The sequence below is a fragment of the Asterias rubens genome, chromosome 13 (assembly GCF_902459465.1).
Source record: "Asterias rubens chromosome 13, eAstRub1.3, whole genome shotgun sequence".
Taxonomy (NCBI): domain Eukaryota; kingdom Metazoa; phylum Echinodermata; class Asteroidea; order Forcipulatida; family Asteriidae; genus Asterias; species Asterias rubens.
In genome coordinates, this window is record NC_047074.1 from 9,997,990 (window position 1) to 10,012,821 (window position 14,832).

At 38.3% G+C, this 14,832-nt stretch overlaps 1 protein-coding gene across 1 annotated transcript; it reads right to left on the reverse strand.

Annotated features, from left to right (window-relative positions):
- Nucleotides 1–1,847: 1,847 nt before the first annotated feature.
- Nucleotides 1,848–13,735, reverse strand: LOC117298996 (prostaglandin reductase 1-like). The gene is made up of 9 exons (XM_033782399.1): nucleotides 13,366–13,735; nucleotides 10,218–10,263; nucleotides 9,761–9,817; nucleotides 9,162–9,326; nucleotides 8,260–8,377; nucleotides 7,860–8,012; nucleotides 6,855–6,960; nucleotides 4,729–4,847; nucleotides 1,848–2,766 (listed from the first exon to the last, which is right to left on the reverse strand). The coding sequence occupies exons 1-9, from the start codon at nucleotides 13,472–13,474 to the stop codon at nucleotides 2,656–2,658; spliced, it is 984 nt and encodes a 327-aa protein (XP_033638290.1). The 5' UTR covers nucleotides 13,475–13,735; the 3' UTR covers nucleotides 1,848–2,655.
- Nucleotides 13,736–14,832: the final 1,097 nt, after the last annotated feature.

A 14,832-nucleotide genomic window follows, 5' to 3' on the forward strand; every position in this document is an offset into this window, starting at 1 on the left:
GTGCCTTTCAGATGGCTCAGATTTTGAATTTATTTATACCAATATTTGATTGGTAACCCTCCTACCCTTGATAATAAATTTAATGAACCATTTGAAACCATTCATTTGCAAGAGTTGCGTATGGTTGCAGTCCGTGACACAACTGTGCACTGTACTAAACTGTGCACATTTATTATGTGCTCTGTGGAGATGCAACCACCTCATGACATCTTTAAGGGCAGTGGACACTACTGGTAATTACTCAAAATAATTAAAATAATTATTAGAGAGAAGACTGGTCTTTGACAATTACCAATAGTGTCCTGCCAGTGTCTTTAAAGGCAGTGGACACTATTGGTAATCACTCAAAATAATTATTAACATAAAACCTTTCTTGGTGATTAGTAATGGGGAGAGGTTGATGGTATAAAACATGGTGAGAAATGGCTCCCTCTGAAGTGCCATAGTTTTCGAGAGAGAAGTAATTTTCCACAAATTTGATTTTGAAATCAACTATCTAAACGCACACAACTTCGTGTGCCAACGGTATTTTTGTTTTCATTATTATCTCGGAAGTTTGATGACCGATTGAGCTAAAATTTTCACAGGTTTGTTATTTTATGCATATGTTGAGATACAACAAGTGAAAAGACTGGTCTTTGACAATTACCAATAGTGTCCACTGCCTTTAACTTGTTACTTTGTACATTTTAGTTGAATACTGCTGCTAGATTGCATTGACTAGTAATTTTAAAAAGACAGATTGACTTCACAATATTTTATCAACTCATTTCCCATCCAACTTGTTAAACTCTCTGACAGTCAAAGTTTATTCATTTGGGAAAGTTTGAAAGAAACGTTTTTTAAAAAATAAAGGTTAAAACCCCCCAAATGTTCACTCAGTGTGCGAGTTCTTGCAGCTTGTTTGTAAATTTTTGTTGAATAGATTTGTTCTTATTTTAAGATGTCTTTGTTTTTTAATTGTAAGACGATTTTTCTTTGTTTTACCTTAACATTTTGCATTTTTTTCCTGTTTAAAAAATCTAGAAGCAAATACAGTGGTAAAAGTACATGGTTTGTCAACCAAAAATGGCAACAGAAGCAATTATGCAACAAATTAACTGCCATGTAGCAATTCTTTTGTTTTTGTTTTTACTTTATATAATCAGTGATTTCATTGGATAAGTGTTTTGATTGGTGTGAGGTCACCTTTGGCAGCTGCACTTCCCGGTCGTCTGCATATCAATGTAGGTGAAAGGTGAAGATGGACGGGGATTGACCATGGATTGACCTAATAGAGGCCACTCTCTGACGTAATTCACGAACCTCGAAGTGTGACGTCAATGAGCGGCGCTTTTGTTTGTGTATAAGACAGCCGTATATAGACAGCGCAGTGTAGAATGAATCGGAGGGACTGGGCCAGTCTACCAAGCTGGATAAATCTGGGTGCGTTCGATTAGCTTCCCTGGGTTTACCCCGCGGTGCTCACTCGGGTGAGCCCCTGACAAGGTGAGCCCCTGACAAGAGCTAAACGAACGATCACTCACCGCTCTCGTAATGACATCGTGCACCTGGGGCCAGCCCCTAAAGTGACCCACTCTACAAGCATGCCGTGCACTTGGGGCTGACCCGGATGAGCCATTGGAATGACGTCAAAGCTACTCGAACGCACCGGGCAGACCGGGGTCGACCCAGGAAAGCTAGACGTACGCACCCGTTATCACTATGCATCAACCTTGTTCCCAGTGGCGAACGATCGCGTCGCGCCCTTTTTTCTTTCTTAGAATTCCTGTGGTGGTCGTATGAGTTATATTAAACAAAACAAAACAAAACAAAACAAAACAAAACAAAACAAAACGAAAGCAAAATTTAACTAAAATCGAAGTGTAATCTTTTATTTACCAATTACATGTGATATCACTAATGTACTACACTCGTTTTAATAACTACTGCAGAATACAAACCATTATCGGTAGACTTTACTAATGATCCGTTAACTGCACACTCGGCCCTTTTGAGAGCAATGTAGTCAAAGGTCCCTTGATAAATTGTAGCAAAGTTGTACTTCACAAAATGCACCTCGGTCGTTAATAGAAGAGACAACAATGTTGTATAAGGTCCCTAGTAACATATTTTCCAACATTGCTACCAGACCTGTTTTGACCACTTCGGCAGTTATTTTTGCAGATAGGTTATTCAAAACACAACTATATAGCATTTGAAGTTGTGGTTTGTGCTTAATAACACATATTTGTGTTGTTAAAGGCTTGGGCAGGGGTACTCGCGAAGTGTTTCACCCCTTTTTCAACTGAAAGTCCTCGTGTTATATGGAACCGAAAACACTTTACACAATTTTAACCATTGTCAGCATAGCGACGTAAAGCATTATTTAAAAACTTGGGGACCCCCCCCCCCCGCTTTCTCACCCCTGAATGTAGTGTACTCTGGTCTATACCTACACAATTTCGGAAACTTGTTTATTGTGACAACATACATTTTAGGTGAAACTTCTCGACATCTTAATAGCGGATCAAACCCTTATAATGTCCAAAGCCTTTGGCTTGGAAAGCTTCATGGAAGGAGAGACCACACCCCGAGTGTGGCGCAGGCTTCGCCGCTCGACTCGCGCACGTAGTCTCACCTTCCAGTCGCTTGGGATCGCGGCTTTTCATACTCTTAAACTTTTACGACGGCTTTTCCGGTGTTCGTGCCAGAGAAAAGTCCCATAAAAGCATCAAACATGTTGTCGAATCCTTGTGTAACGTGCTCCTTGTATTTCAGTTTCCCCTGCAAGACGAAACATTTACATATTAATTATATTTAAAGGCATTTGGTAAAAACTATTGGTAATTACTCAACATAATTATTAGCATACAACTTTACTTGTTAACGAGTAGTGGGGAGAGGTTGACAGTATAAAACACTGTGAGAAACGGCTCCCTCTGAAGTGATGTAGTTTTCGAGGTAGTTTTCGAGAAAGAAGTCATTTTTCACGAATTTGTTCAAGACCTCAGATTTAGAACTTGATGTCTCGAAATCAAGCATCTTAAAGCACACAACTTCGTGTGACAAGGGTGTTTTTTCTTTCATAGTTATCTCGCAACTTCGACGACTGATTGAGCTAAAAGTTTCACAGGTTTGTCATTTTCTGTATATGTTGAGATACACCAAGTGAGAAGACTGGTATTTGACAATTACCAATAGTGTCTTTGTCTTTAAAGCCATTGGACACTGTCGGTCATGACATGTGTTTACTATAAATCCGTAATTCCCGATGTCGAGAATTGATAATTGTTTTAATGTTTTCTCAAAAAGTAAAGCATTTCATGGAATAATATTTCAAGAGAAGTCTTTTACTATTACCTCCTGTAAACCCTGTAAGTTATTTGTAAATCTGTGAACTTTTTTTTTCTGTTCCGAAAGTGTATATGGCTTTAAAGCCATTGGACCCTTTCGGTAAACAGTATTGTCCAAGGCCAACACTTCGTGTATCACAACTTGTATATCAAATAACAAACCTGTGAAAATTTAGGCTCAATCGGTCATCGGATCGAGTCGGGAGAAAATAACGGGAAAACCCACCCTTGTATCCGCGCGTTTCGCCGAGTCATGACATGTGTTTACTATAAATCCGTAATTCTCGCTATCGAGAATTGATATTGTTTTACTGTTTTCACAAAAAGTAAAGCATTTCATGGAATAATATTTCAAGAGAAGTCTTTCACCACTACCTTCTGTAAACCCTGTAACTTATTTGTAAATCTGTTTTTTTTTTTTTTTTCTGTACCGAAAGGGTCCAATGAACTATTTTTAAAGAGCGAGTGAGCAGTCTAAAGTTATATAATTCAAAGACAATATTTACACGATTTTGCTAAAAGACCTGTAAAAGCTGAAACCTGCTCGGGACTTACAGTGATTGAAAAAGTGCAATTGGTAATATTTTCAGCTGGTAAAATGAAGTTTATTGATTGGGAGTTGTCTCCAAAGTATTTGTTTAGCAAAAAGAAAAACAAAATAATGTTCTAAGTTATTTTTTTATTTTGATTCATAATTGTCCACATAATAATGTTCATATTCTTTTGATCATAACGGATGTCAAAATGCAATTAAGGACCTTAGTAGCACAGAGCCGACCATGGTTTAAGATTGCCGGGACAGGCGTTCGCATAATTTCATTGTGTACAGCAGGGCATGTGGGCATTGCAAGACAGGTGTCAATTTTTGGTTTGCGGTGACAATATTATGTTTCTACTTGCTGGATGGGTATTGTTCTTTTGAGCAATCAGTAGGTTAAAAAAAAAAAAAAGACCCCGTCCGCAAAACCCAAAACAATCAACATTATTTCCTTAAAGGCAGTGGACACTATTGGTAATTACTCAAAATAATTATTAGCATAAAACCTTTCTTGGTGACGAGTAATGGGGAGAGGTTGGTGGTATCAAACTTTGTGAGAAACGGCTCCCTCTGAAGCGCCATAGTTTTCGAGAAAGAAGTAATTTTCCACTAATTTGATTTCGAGACCTCAAGTTTAGAACTTGAGGTCTCAAAATCAACCATCTAAACGCACACAACTTCGTGTGACAAGGGTTATCTCGCAACTTTGATGACCGATTGAGCTCAAATTTTCACAGGTTTGTTATTTTATGCATATGTTGAGATACACCAACTGTGAAGGCTAGTCTTTGACAATTACCAAAAGTGTCCACTGCCTTTAAGAAGATCTTTAAAAACCTCTTCTGATTACTATACCTCTTTAATCCAGCCAATGTTTCGTTGGATCCACTCCGGGTAGCGGGCAAGGTGTGAAAATATCAGGAAACCTTGCATCTTGATCTCCTTGAAGACGAGGGTTCCTTGGACAGCGGGAACTTGAGCAAGAACAAAAAAAGACACAAACTCAAAGTCACCTGGAAATATAATTTGTTTTCATCAAACAGTAGAGTATATGTTTCTGACCAATACAATTTTTGCAGTACTTTTTTTTAACGATTTATATGTTTAAAAAACATAATAAAGTTGTGTGGGGGATGACTCCGCCTACCCCTTTTGTGACGTCAATCGAGGTACCTTGCCTCGATCTAACATCGAACACACGTACATGCAAGTACATTCAAGTTCTAGTCCGGAGTTTTACGTTTCGAAAAAAGTTTTTTTCTTGCATTTTCCCGGCAATGTCGACCAGGTGGATGCAGCAAAACAACTAAAGATCGGGTCAGTTTGCAAAGTGATCCGGTCCGACGTCTTTTCCAGCGCTGTGCAGCAAACACTTCGAGACGTCGTACTTGGAGAATCCGGAATACACTATACATTTTGACATGGAGAGAAAAGTTCTTTTCTAAAACATGACGTCATCTTTACAATTTTTCCAGCTAGCGGGAAGTCGAAGAAGGTACCTGAAAGACGTAACGAACCTAAAGGAGCATTTGCCTAACGTGAAAAAAATCAGGGATTGTTTAAACTATGAGGGCATGTTTTTAGCTTGCGCGAAGCGTCACTATCTTGTTCTGGCGCTGCATGCGATTCATCGCGCCTCGATTGACGTCACGAACAGCGCCCTCTCGGGTCGGGATTATTTTCAAATTTGTAAATGACATGGAAACTAATTTTTCAAAACCTTAGTTAATTGTTTATTCATATTCTACTCATCTAAACACATATTTTAGTGACAAAAGCTTTATTATGACAAAATACCACTTCCAGGTGACTTTAATGTTTAAAAAAAATATGGGATTTAAAGGAACACGTTGCCTTGGATCGAACGAGTTGGTCTATAAAAATCGTTTGTAACCGTTTGTTATAAAATGCATATTATGGTTAGAAAGATGTCGTAAAAGTAGCATACAATGATCCACACAACTATGCCTCGAAATTGGACGGTTTTCCTTTTACCTCTTCGACTAACACGGTCGGCCATTTTTGGAGTCAAATTTTTTTACTCCCATAGATGGCCGACCGTGTTAGTTCGCACAGTAAAAGGAAAACCACGCAATTTCGAGACAAATTTGTGTGGATCATTGTATTCTATTTTTAAATAAAACACCTTTCTAACCATATTTATACATTTTTTAACAAACGGTTACAAACGCTTTTTATGGGCAACGTGTCACTTTAAGGCACTGCATGGTGAGGTAGTAATGTTTTGCGGTAACGGTGTGAATCTATGGATTTATGATCTTTTAAAAACTTGTCTTGCTTTTTGCTTAGTGTAATAATTATACAGTGGCGGAGTAGATTTTTTGGAATTCGGGAGATTTCTCTTCTACCGCAGAGTAGATTTTCGGAAATCGGTAGACTTCTCAGAGCTGAAAATAACTCTCCTGCTTTTAACTACAACATGGGATGGGCCGAAGGTATGAAATCGGCCGGGACTACAAAATACTTTCGCTTTACCACGATCGATAATAACTTTACCGCAGAGTGAGTTTTTATAACAGCAAACAAAAGTTAAAGGCAGACACTAATTGTAATAATTACTCAAATAATTTATTACCATAAAACCTTACTTTGTATTGAGTAATGGAAAGCTGTTGGTTGAATAAAACATTGTGAGAAAAGGCTCGAATTTGATTTCGAGACCTCAGATTTAGAATTTGAGGTCTCTAAATCAAGCATCTTTAAAAATCTGACAGGCCTAAGCTTCGTTTTTAAAAGGGTAGGGGCACCAAGGCATTTTCTCCTTGGAAAAGATCACCATAAATATGAGGAATTTCTACATTTCTCCTTGAACAATTCGAGGGCACCAAGGCAATGACCAGCGGGCAGGGATACGGGGGTAGGGATAGGGTTGGGTTGGATAGGCGTAGGTCTGTTTTTGGAGGTATTGGTTGGAGTGGTTGGAGTGGGGAAGGGGGGGGGGGTTCTTATATAATTTGTACCTTTAAGTGGAGCTTTATCATTGTAACCGGAAATGGCGCCACAGCATCCGATGCGTCCAAGACGGGCCATGTTGTTAAGAACAGTATTCGCAAACTCACCACCAACCTGTCCTCAAAAATAAAAAGTAACATTTCAACAAGACCAAAACTAAACAAAGTATCGGCGGAACAATATTCAACTTTTGAGTATTCATTGCATGCCCTACAAACTTATGCAAGAAATAATGAGAGACATCGTTGTCATTGGTCTCCAGAAATGCGTACCGGTGTGACTGGAGATTATAGTACTGTGCTTCCATACGGCAAACTGTGTACAAAGTTATATCTTTCCCACGTAATATCTTAGAAGTAAAACAAACAAAAAATGGGTGTTTCACTAATTGTACACACATAGATAAGTAAAAACTAAAAAAAAGACATAATTATTAGCAAATTGCCAACTGGCATTATATAACGCACCAAAGATTAAAGTCTTGCTTCCAACAAACAGTTATTGTTTATAAAGGGAAGGTACATGTCTGGTAATTACTCAAAACAAATATTAACTTAAAACATTACTTGGTAACGATCATTGGAGAGCTGCTGATAGTTAAAAACATTGTGGGGGAACGACTCCCTCTGAAGTAACGTGGTTTTTGAGAAAGAGGTAACTTCTCATCACTAAAATAATAAAAGACTTCCAGCTATAGAAGTTATTTATTTTTATTCTGAAAGCACACAAATTCGTCCAACAAGAGTGTTTTTTCTTTCATCATTTTCTCGCAACTTTGATGACCGATTGAGCCTAAATTTTCACAGGTTTGTTATTTTATGCATATGATGGGATACACCAAGTGAGAAGACTGGTCTTTGACAATTACCAATTGTGTACCTTCCCTTTAACAGTGGTCCATATGCCAAATGCCACTGAAAACTCCTGAGAACTGGTAAAAATTCACCCCATGTGGACCCGCTGGCTTGTTCAAACGTGTACAATACTACATTGCCTTATAAGTCTTTACTCACGTTGTCGAAGTAGCAATTTACACCATTGGGTGCAGCTTTCTTCAAAGTCGCGTCCAGATCGACTTTCTTGTAGTTGAATGCTTCATCGAAGCCAAGTTCCTTTATCCACGCTACCTTTTCATCAGAACCAGCGAAACCGATAACTCTACAGCCCTGTTAAAAAAAAAACGTAATCGTGCTCAGTTCAATGGGGGACACAGTTGGCCAAATTTGAATCTTAGAAGATTTACTGCAGCAACAATTCTCAGATTGGAGTTTTCATCTTCCACTTTATGGACACTTATTCCTATCGCTTCAGATTTTCTGCGACATCTCAAAACGTGACCACCACTCTCTACAGATATAAAGGATTAACACATTCGAACATCAAAGGTATACTTTGCCTTCTAAAGTAACTTACTTTTATTTTAGCGATCTGTCCCACGATAGAGCCCACTGCACCAGCCGCACCACTGACTACAACAACGTCCCCTGCTTTGGCTTCGCAGACATCCACAATGCCCAAGTTTGCTGCCATCCTGATCAACAGAAAACACACTTTTTAACAATCTAGTTTAACCATCTTTAAAACTCACATCCATCCTCAGGCAGTTTCGCTGTTCCTATATTGGCGGAGAGCGCATTTAAACGGTTGATAGTTATCAGCTCAAAACCGGTTGTTTTCGGATACGTTAAGATGGATACGTGCACGAATGTATATCCGAAAACTGTCTCAGTCATAAAAATGCAACACACGTACAGAGCTCAAGGACGGCTCGGGCCTTTATCGCACGGCCACGACACTGCCGGTTTTAAACGGCAGTTTAAGAACTCGTCGCTGTATACCCTTTTATTTCCATTAAGACTTCGTATAGTCGAGTGCACATTAATTGGAACAGCTTTGGACACAACGGGTCCCCACATTGATTGATATACAAAACATTGTAGTCTATACTTCATTAATTAAAGTAAAAGGTTCTCGACCAGTCGTAAAAACAATGTACGAGTTTGTAGTGTGTGGCAATCGGGGTAATAAGAAAAGGGACAACGTGGTGGATTCGAGCATAGTGTTCTATCTATAACTCTGTTTTGCACACAACTTTACCAACTTTGCAACGGGTATTGTTTTTAGGATAATAGTCATTATAGCAATTTTTAAAGCTGTATTAGTGAACATTCATAGTGTTTTAATCGATAACTGTGTTTTGCATATTATATACCAACTCTTCATCGAGTATTGCTTTGATGATACTAAAGTCACTTCATAGCCATTTAACAGAAAAAAATCTTAATCAGTTCAAAACATTGTTTTTTAAAACTCACCCCGGCATTCCCAACACACCCAGAGCGAAAGAGAGTGGCACGCCCTCTGGATAAGGCGGGATCTTAGTAAGATCCGACCCATCAGACACCCAGTGTGACACCCAGCCACATGATACCAGCACGTTGGTACCCACGGGAAAAGTCGGATTCTTGCTCTCGATGACCCTGAAAATAAATCAAGTATTTTTTATTAAAATTCGTAATAAGCTCATTCAATAAAAACTATGAAACAACACCAACAGCAACAGTAACAGCAACAACAACCTCAGCAGCAGCAGCAGCAGTAACAACATCAAAAACAGCAGCAGCAGCAGCAGCATGATCAACATCAGCAACAGTAACATTATATCAACAGTAAAAGTAACAGTAACAGTAACAGTAACAGTAACAGTAACAGTAACAGTAACAGTAACAGTAACAGTAACAGTAACAGTAACAGTAACAGTAACAGTAACAGTAACAGTAACGATAACGGTAACGGTAACGGTAACGGTAACGGTAACAGTAACAGTTACAGTAATGGTAACAGTAACGTTAACGGTAACGGTAACGGTAACTGTAACGGTAACTGTAACGGTAACGGTAACGAATTGTCTCACCTTGCAATTATCTCGCCGACCATGACGCTTCCAGTTGGGGCATTTGCGCTAAACAGTCTAAATAAAATAAACCACATCATTTAAATTTACGGTTATGGGCATGCTCGACAGAGCAAATTTGCATTTCATTGACATTGAATTGAATTGAAAACTACATTACTTCAAAACGGTCGTTTCTTACAGTTCTTAGGTGTTCTTTAACAATAAGTGTTTAATGTCGTTTACTTGTGAAGCAATTAAACTAAAAGTAAAATTGCCAGGGGTGTCTCTAACACAACAAAGGTTTGAAGCAAAACACTTATTACAGCAATAGCATTTATTCCAGGAAAATCATGCTCACCAATAAAAAAAAAAATTCTGCAGATACTAAGCTTGTTTTGGGAAATGAATTCAAACTTGAAAAAGAAAAACGTAAAATATATCCTTTTTAATAATTAGAAGTAAAAAGCACTGATACCTCATGTAAGGGTCCACGCTGAGATACACGGCCTCCAACAAGACAACTGGGGGAAACAATAGACGATTTAAATGAGTGGTCAGAGCAAGGTCGTTTACCTACTGGAGTTTCCACAACAGCGACTAGTCCGCTGTCTAAAGGGAATTTCCCCATTGACTCGTACTTAAGGACATCACGGTTACAGTTATAATGGGACCTATAGGGACTGATTTCACAAAGAACCAAGATTGGTCGTAATTGAAAAACAATCGTAGTTGCTTAAAAGTGTGATATCACAATGCAAATCACTATGGTAATACTGACGATTGATTTGATTGCTTTGTGAAATCGACCCAACATTTCTCGTAGTTAGTGTGTCCATAACCAACGTTGTCTCGAAATTCTAGGAAAGCGGTGTGGGGTATGAGGACATTCTGTCTCCCCGTAGATGTTTGCCCTTTTCGAAACCACGGCTTTGGCTTTGGATTCGGATCAGACTAGCTTGGCCCCGCAGTCGTTTTGACAATATTGTGCGTGCTTTGCGTACGCGCTCAGGGCTTCAGATGAGAGGACAAAGCCTGAAGCCGTGGTTTTTGAAGAGGGCCTATGTCTCATTTATGGGCATACCACACTGAACAAACTTCCATTATGCTAAAAAAGAAAGTAAAAATCACAAAATCGAAACTCGAAAATCGAAATTTTTGCTATATATAGCGACCCCAGAAAAAAATCCCACCACTGAAGATAAACTCTTTCCCAAACTTACTTGCTGCCAGTTTTCGTGAAGCACTTAAAGTTTAAACGCATAAGTTTATCAAGTCTCCATACAAAAGTTGAAACACAGAACCCCCATGTTGTGATAGCTTCGTGTAATTACACAATCCATTACTTGCATGACCCACTAAAATTTAATAATTCGAAATATACTGCGAGTTTACAAGTTATGATAATGAGCTTGGCGCATGAATATTTTAATATTGTGCAGCGCCTTTATACGATAAACGGTAAACAGACTTCTTCTGATGCACCGGCCTCTTTTGAATCATCCTCCTTCAGCTAGTTCCCATAATGGGTGACAGAATCTCCCGGTGTAGATCACTAATCTTTATCAGTGGTAGGCCTATAGATTTCCCGATAGAACACCGGCAACTTGTGAAATCCGTGTGTAATGGACCATAATGGAAAAGGTTGTCTATAATTTATACAGTATAAATATCCTAAAATAAAGGGTCACGTTGAGCTACATATTCGTATACGACGGGGCATGACGCATACGGGGGGTATACACCTGTTCTTTTGCAACGTCACAGCCCGAGTTTTTGCCAACCCAGGTTGGAAAAATATGGCAAGCCATAAATGCAAATCAAAAACAGATCGCTACTGTTTGTACAATGTTACAAAAATATTCAAACATTGTGTTAATTTTTTTGAAAATAAAACAGCTAATTATGGGAGGTTTTTTTTTTCATTGGGAGTTTGCAGAAATCGTGAATTTTGTTAAACAGTCTGTTAATATGATTGAGTGTTTTACTAACATTCGGCCGACCATGCCAATCAAGGCGGTTGGTTTATCAACAAAAGAAAGGTCCAAATAAGTACATGTCAAAATGGGCTTTATTTGTACACGTTTCAAACGGAGCTTGGCTGAACCCAATTTTCTCACGGTCCCTGGCAACCTTTGTACGCGTTAACTGACCAGTGGACTGAGACCCGAAGCAACACTCAAATGTTACCTCAAATAATTATTATTTCAATGAAGTCATAAAAACCAATCGGTGGAACTGAACTAGGATAAAAAAAAAAACAAGAAATTTGCCCTTCAGCTTTCATTATTCTTTAAAATTTCATTATAAATCCTGAAAGTAACCTCAACTTTAAGTTTGGTCCTTGCTCTATGGTTTTGGTTAGTGGGGAGTAATCCGCCAGAAACCGTCACGACAATAAAAAAGAATACCCTAGCGTTAAAAGAAATGCATTCATCAGTCAAAGAAATAACAGTAAACTTGTATTAACAGGCTTGTAAACGTTTTCTCTTAATTTCTGTTCTGTTAATTTATTTTCAGAGCATTTACACTGACAAGTCAGAAGCATAATTTATATTGTAATGATTGTAATTCAAAATCAACACGGCCACTTGCCGTGACCTTTGACATGTTTTTAAGAAACCAGTCAATAAGATAATTACAATGTACTAACAATAAAAAGAAAATAGTGAAAACTGTGGAGAGATACTAAAAATGCAAAGCTTGTAGTCATGGAAAATTACTACGAATACAGACTTTTATTTGGACTACAACTAAATGTCAATCAAACTTTATGGGAAGGGAAGGCTTTCCACAGACTATCATTCCGATTTCAAGTCAACATTATTATCGTCCATAAGATAAGTACAACTTGAAAACGTTTACCGGTCCAAAATTCAAAACAAGAATGATAAGGTGTGTAGTATTGACATTGACATTGAACGTTAACCTCACCAATAACACAAACGAAAATAATAAAAACGCAAGAAACAACACCCAGCGACCTTTTGGCACCAGGGGCGTACAATCAAAGTACAGTTATGAAGCACATCATACAAACCAATTTAGGTCTTCCTGGCTAATTTCGACAAAAATTTAGTTATTTCAACACCCAGCTCGTGAAATTTTGTTTAAAAAAGACCCTATAGTTTGAGAGGAATAGGGGGAAATGCGGTAATTCGAATACACGTTGATGAACTTGCATGGATAAATTAGCCGGGAAAACCTATACAGTACGAATTTAAAGGCACTGGACACCGTAGAGCTGTTTTTAAATTACTCAAAATACCGTTTAGCATAAAAACCAACTTGGTAACGAGTAATGGAGAGCTGTTGATAGTATAAAACGTTGTGAGAAACGGCTCCCTCTGAAGTACCGTAGTTTTTGATAAAGAGGTAATTTCTCACTCAAATAATAAAAGACCTAGGCCCGAAGCCTTTTTTAGTCCTCTGAAAGCATACACATTTGTGCAGCAAGGGTGATTTTTTTTTTATCATTATTCTCTTGCAACTTCGATGACCAATTGAGTCCAAATGTTTACAGATTTATAATTATGTTGGATACCCCAAGTGAGAATACTACTTTGACAATAATATTACCAAACGTGTCCAGTGCCTTTTAACAAAATGATACATGTTCTACTTACACCCATCCTTGACTGCCGGCAGATCGAACTCCACAATGTTTAAGTCACTTCTCTTCGGCGTCCCATCGAAATGTTTTTCTAAGATCCATTTCTTTCCTTTGGTAGGCATCTTTGGTGAAAATTGTTTTAGACGTGGAAAGCTGGAAACGCTTTCAGAACTCTGACTGGTCTAAAGGGTGTTGTTCTGTCCGAGTGACAAGAGCTCAATAATGAGCGTTGTATTGATATACGCCTGGTGTTGGTTTTAAAGGGGAGGTTGTGTATGCATAAGTATGGATAAATGAACTTAGAAAATATAGAGGCATTGCTTCGCAACAGACATGCAGCACTGGGCCCAATTTCATAGACCTAATAAGCGAACATGCTTAACATTTTTTTTCCTAAGCAGAAATGAGTAGGATACCAGTCATAAATTATGCACATGACAGTTTGGCTGGTAACCTTAATCTAGTAAGCACAATTATTTTGTTGTGCTTAGATACTTTTTGTGCCTAAACAGCTTTTTGAAATTGGGCCTAATTTAGAGTGAAAAGGATAAGTGGTGATGAGGCTTTCCTACTGCAGACGAGTAAAATAGGCTGATATGTTAATCACTCGTAAAATGAATGACACGAAACATTTTTAGGCCAGAAGCCTAAACACCAGCTTTCGATAATATCCTAAAGAGTTGAGAACAAAAACCCACTTCACTCCGAAGAAATAAGGTTACTAGTAAAAAAATTAGCTTTTTAAGGTCAACAATTTAAATCTGAGAAACTGTAGTAATAATGCTTCTCATGTTTTGTATTCCCTTTTTAGGAATTATTTGTCCTGTGATGTCAATGTGGGAACTTTTGGAGGGGGCACCAAGTGGTCTTTGCCTTGGTGCCGATTCTGAAGTTCCACATTGACAATAATATTTTGAAAATGGCCTTGCTCCTTAAAAGCATCCGCACAATATTGGTAAACACTTTTGTCCATAGGCCCACACTTCGTGTATCACAACTTATGTATAAAATAACAAACCTGTGAAAATTTAGGCTCAATCGGGCATCGGAGTTGGGATAATACAACGGGAAAACCCTACCTTGTTTCCGCTCGTTTTCTCAAAAAATAAAGCATTTCATGGAATTATATTTTAAGGGAAGTCTTATACCATGACCTTTTATAAACCCTGTGATGTGTAAATCTGTGAATTTTAATTTTTGTTCTGTTCAGAATGTGTCCAATGGCTTTAAAGATGAAATTTCAGGTCTGCAGTTTCATCCAAAAACCACCTTCTCTTTAATGCACTGTGATTGCGCACAAAATACATTGTATTGTGCATGGCGTGTATTCAATTTGCACCGTCATGGTAAATGCTGACCTGTATTATGCACTTGGTTGGTAGTTGTTGACCCTGGTATGAAGTCCGTTTTGATAGAACACCGAGTGTTTGGCCCGCCGATTTGTGTGATTACTGGAACCCCATTGAGATTTTTAATCTAA

Coding starts and splice junctions, on each gene's coding strand:
- LOC117298996 (XM_033782399.1), bottom strand. CDS start 13,474: ATGCCTACCAAAGGAAAGAAATGGATCTTAGAAAAACATTTCGATGGG. Junction 10,264..13,365: donor GCCGGCAGTCAAGGATGGGT/GTAAGTAGAACA, acceptor TGTTTCCCCCAG/TTGTCTTGTTGGAGGCCGTG. Junction 9,327..9,760: donor GTCGGCGAGATAATTGCAAG/GTGAGACAATTC, acceptor ATTTATTTTCAG/GGTCATCGAGAGCAAGAATC.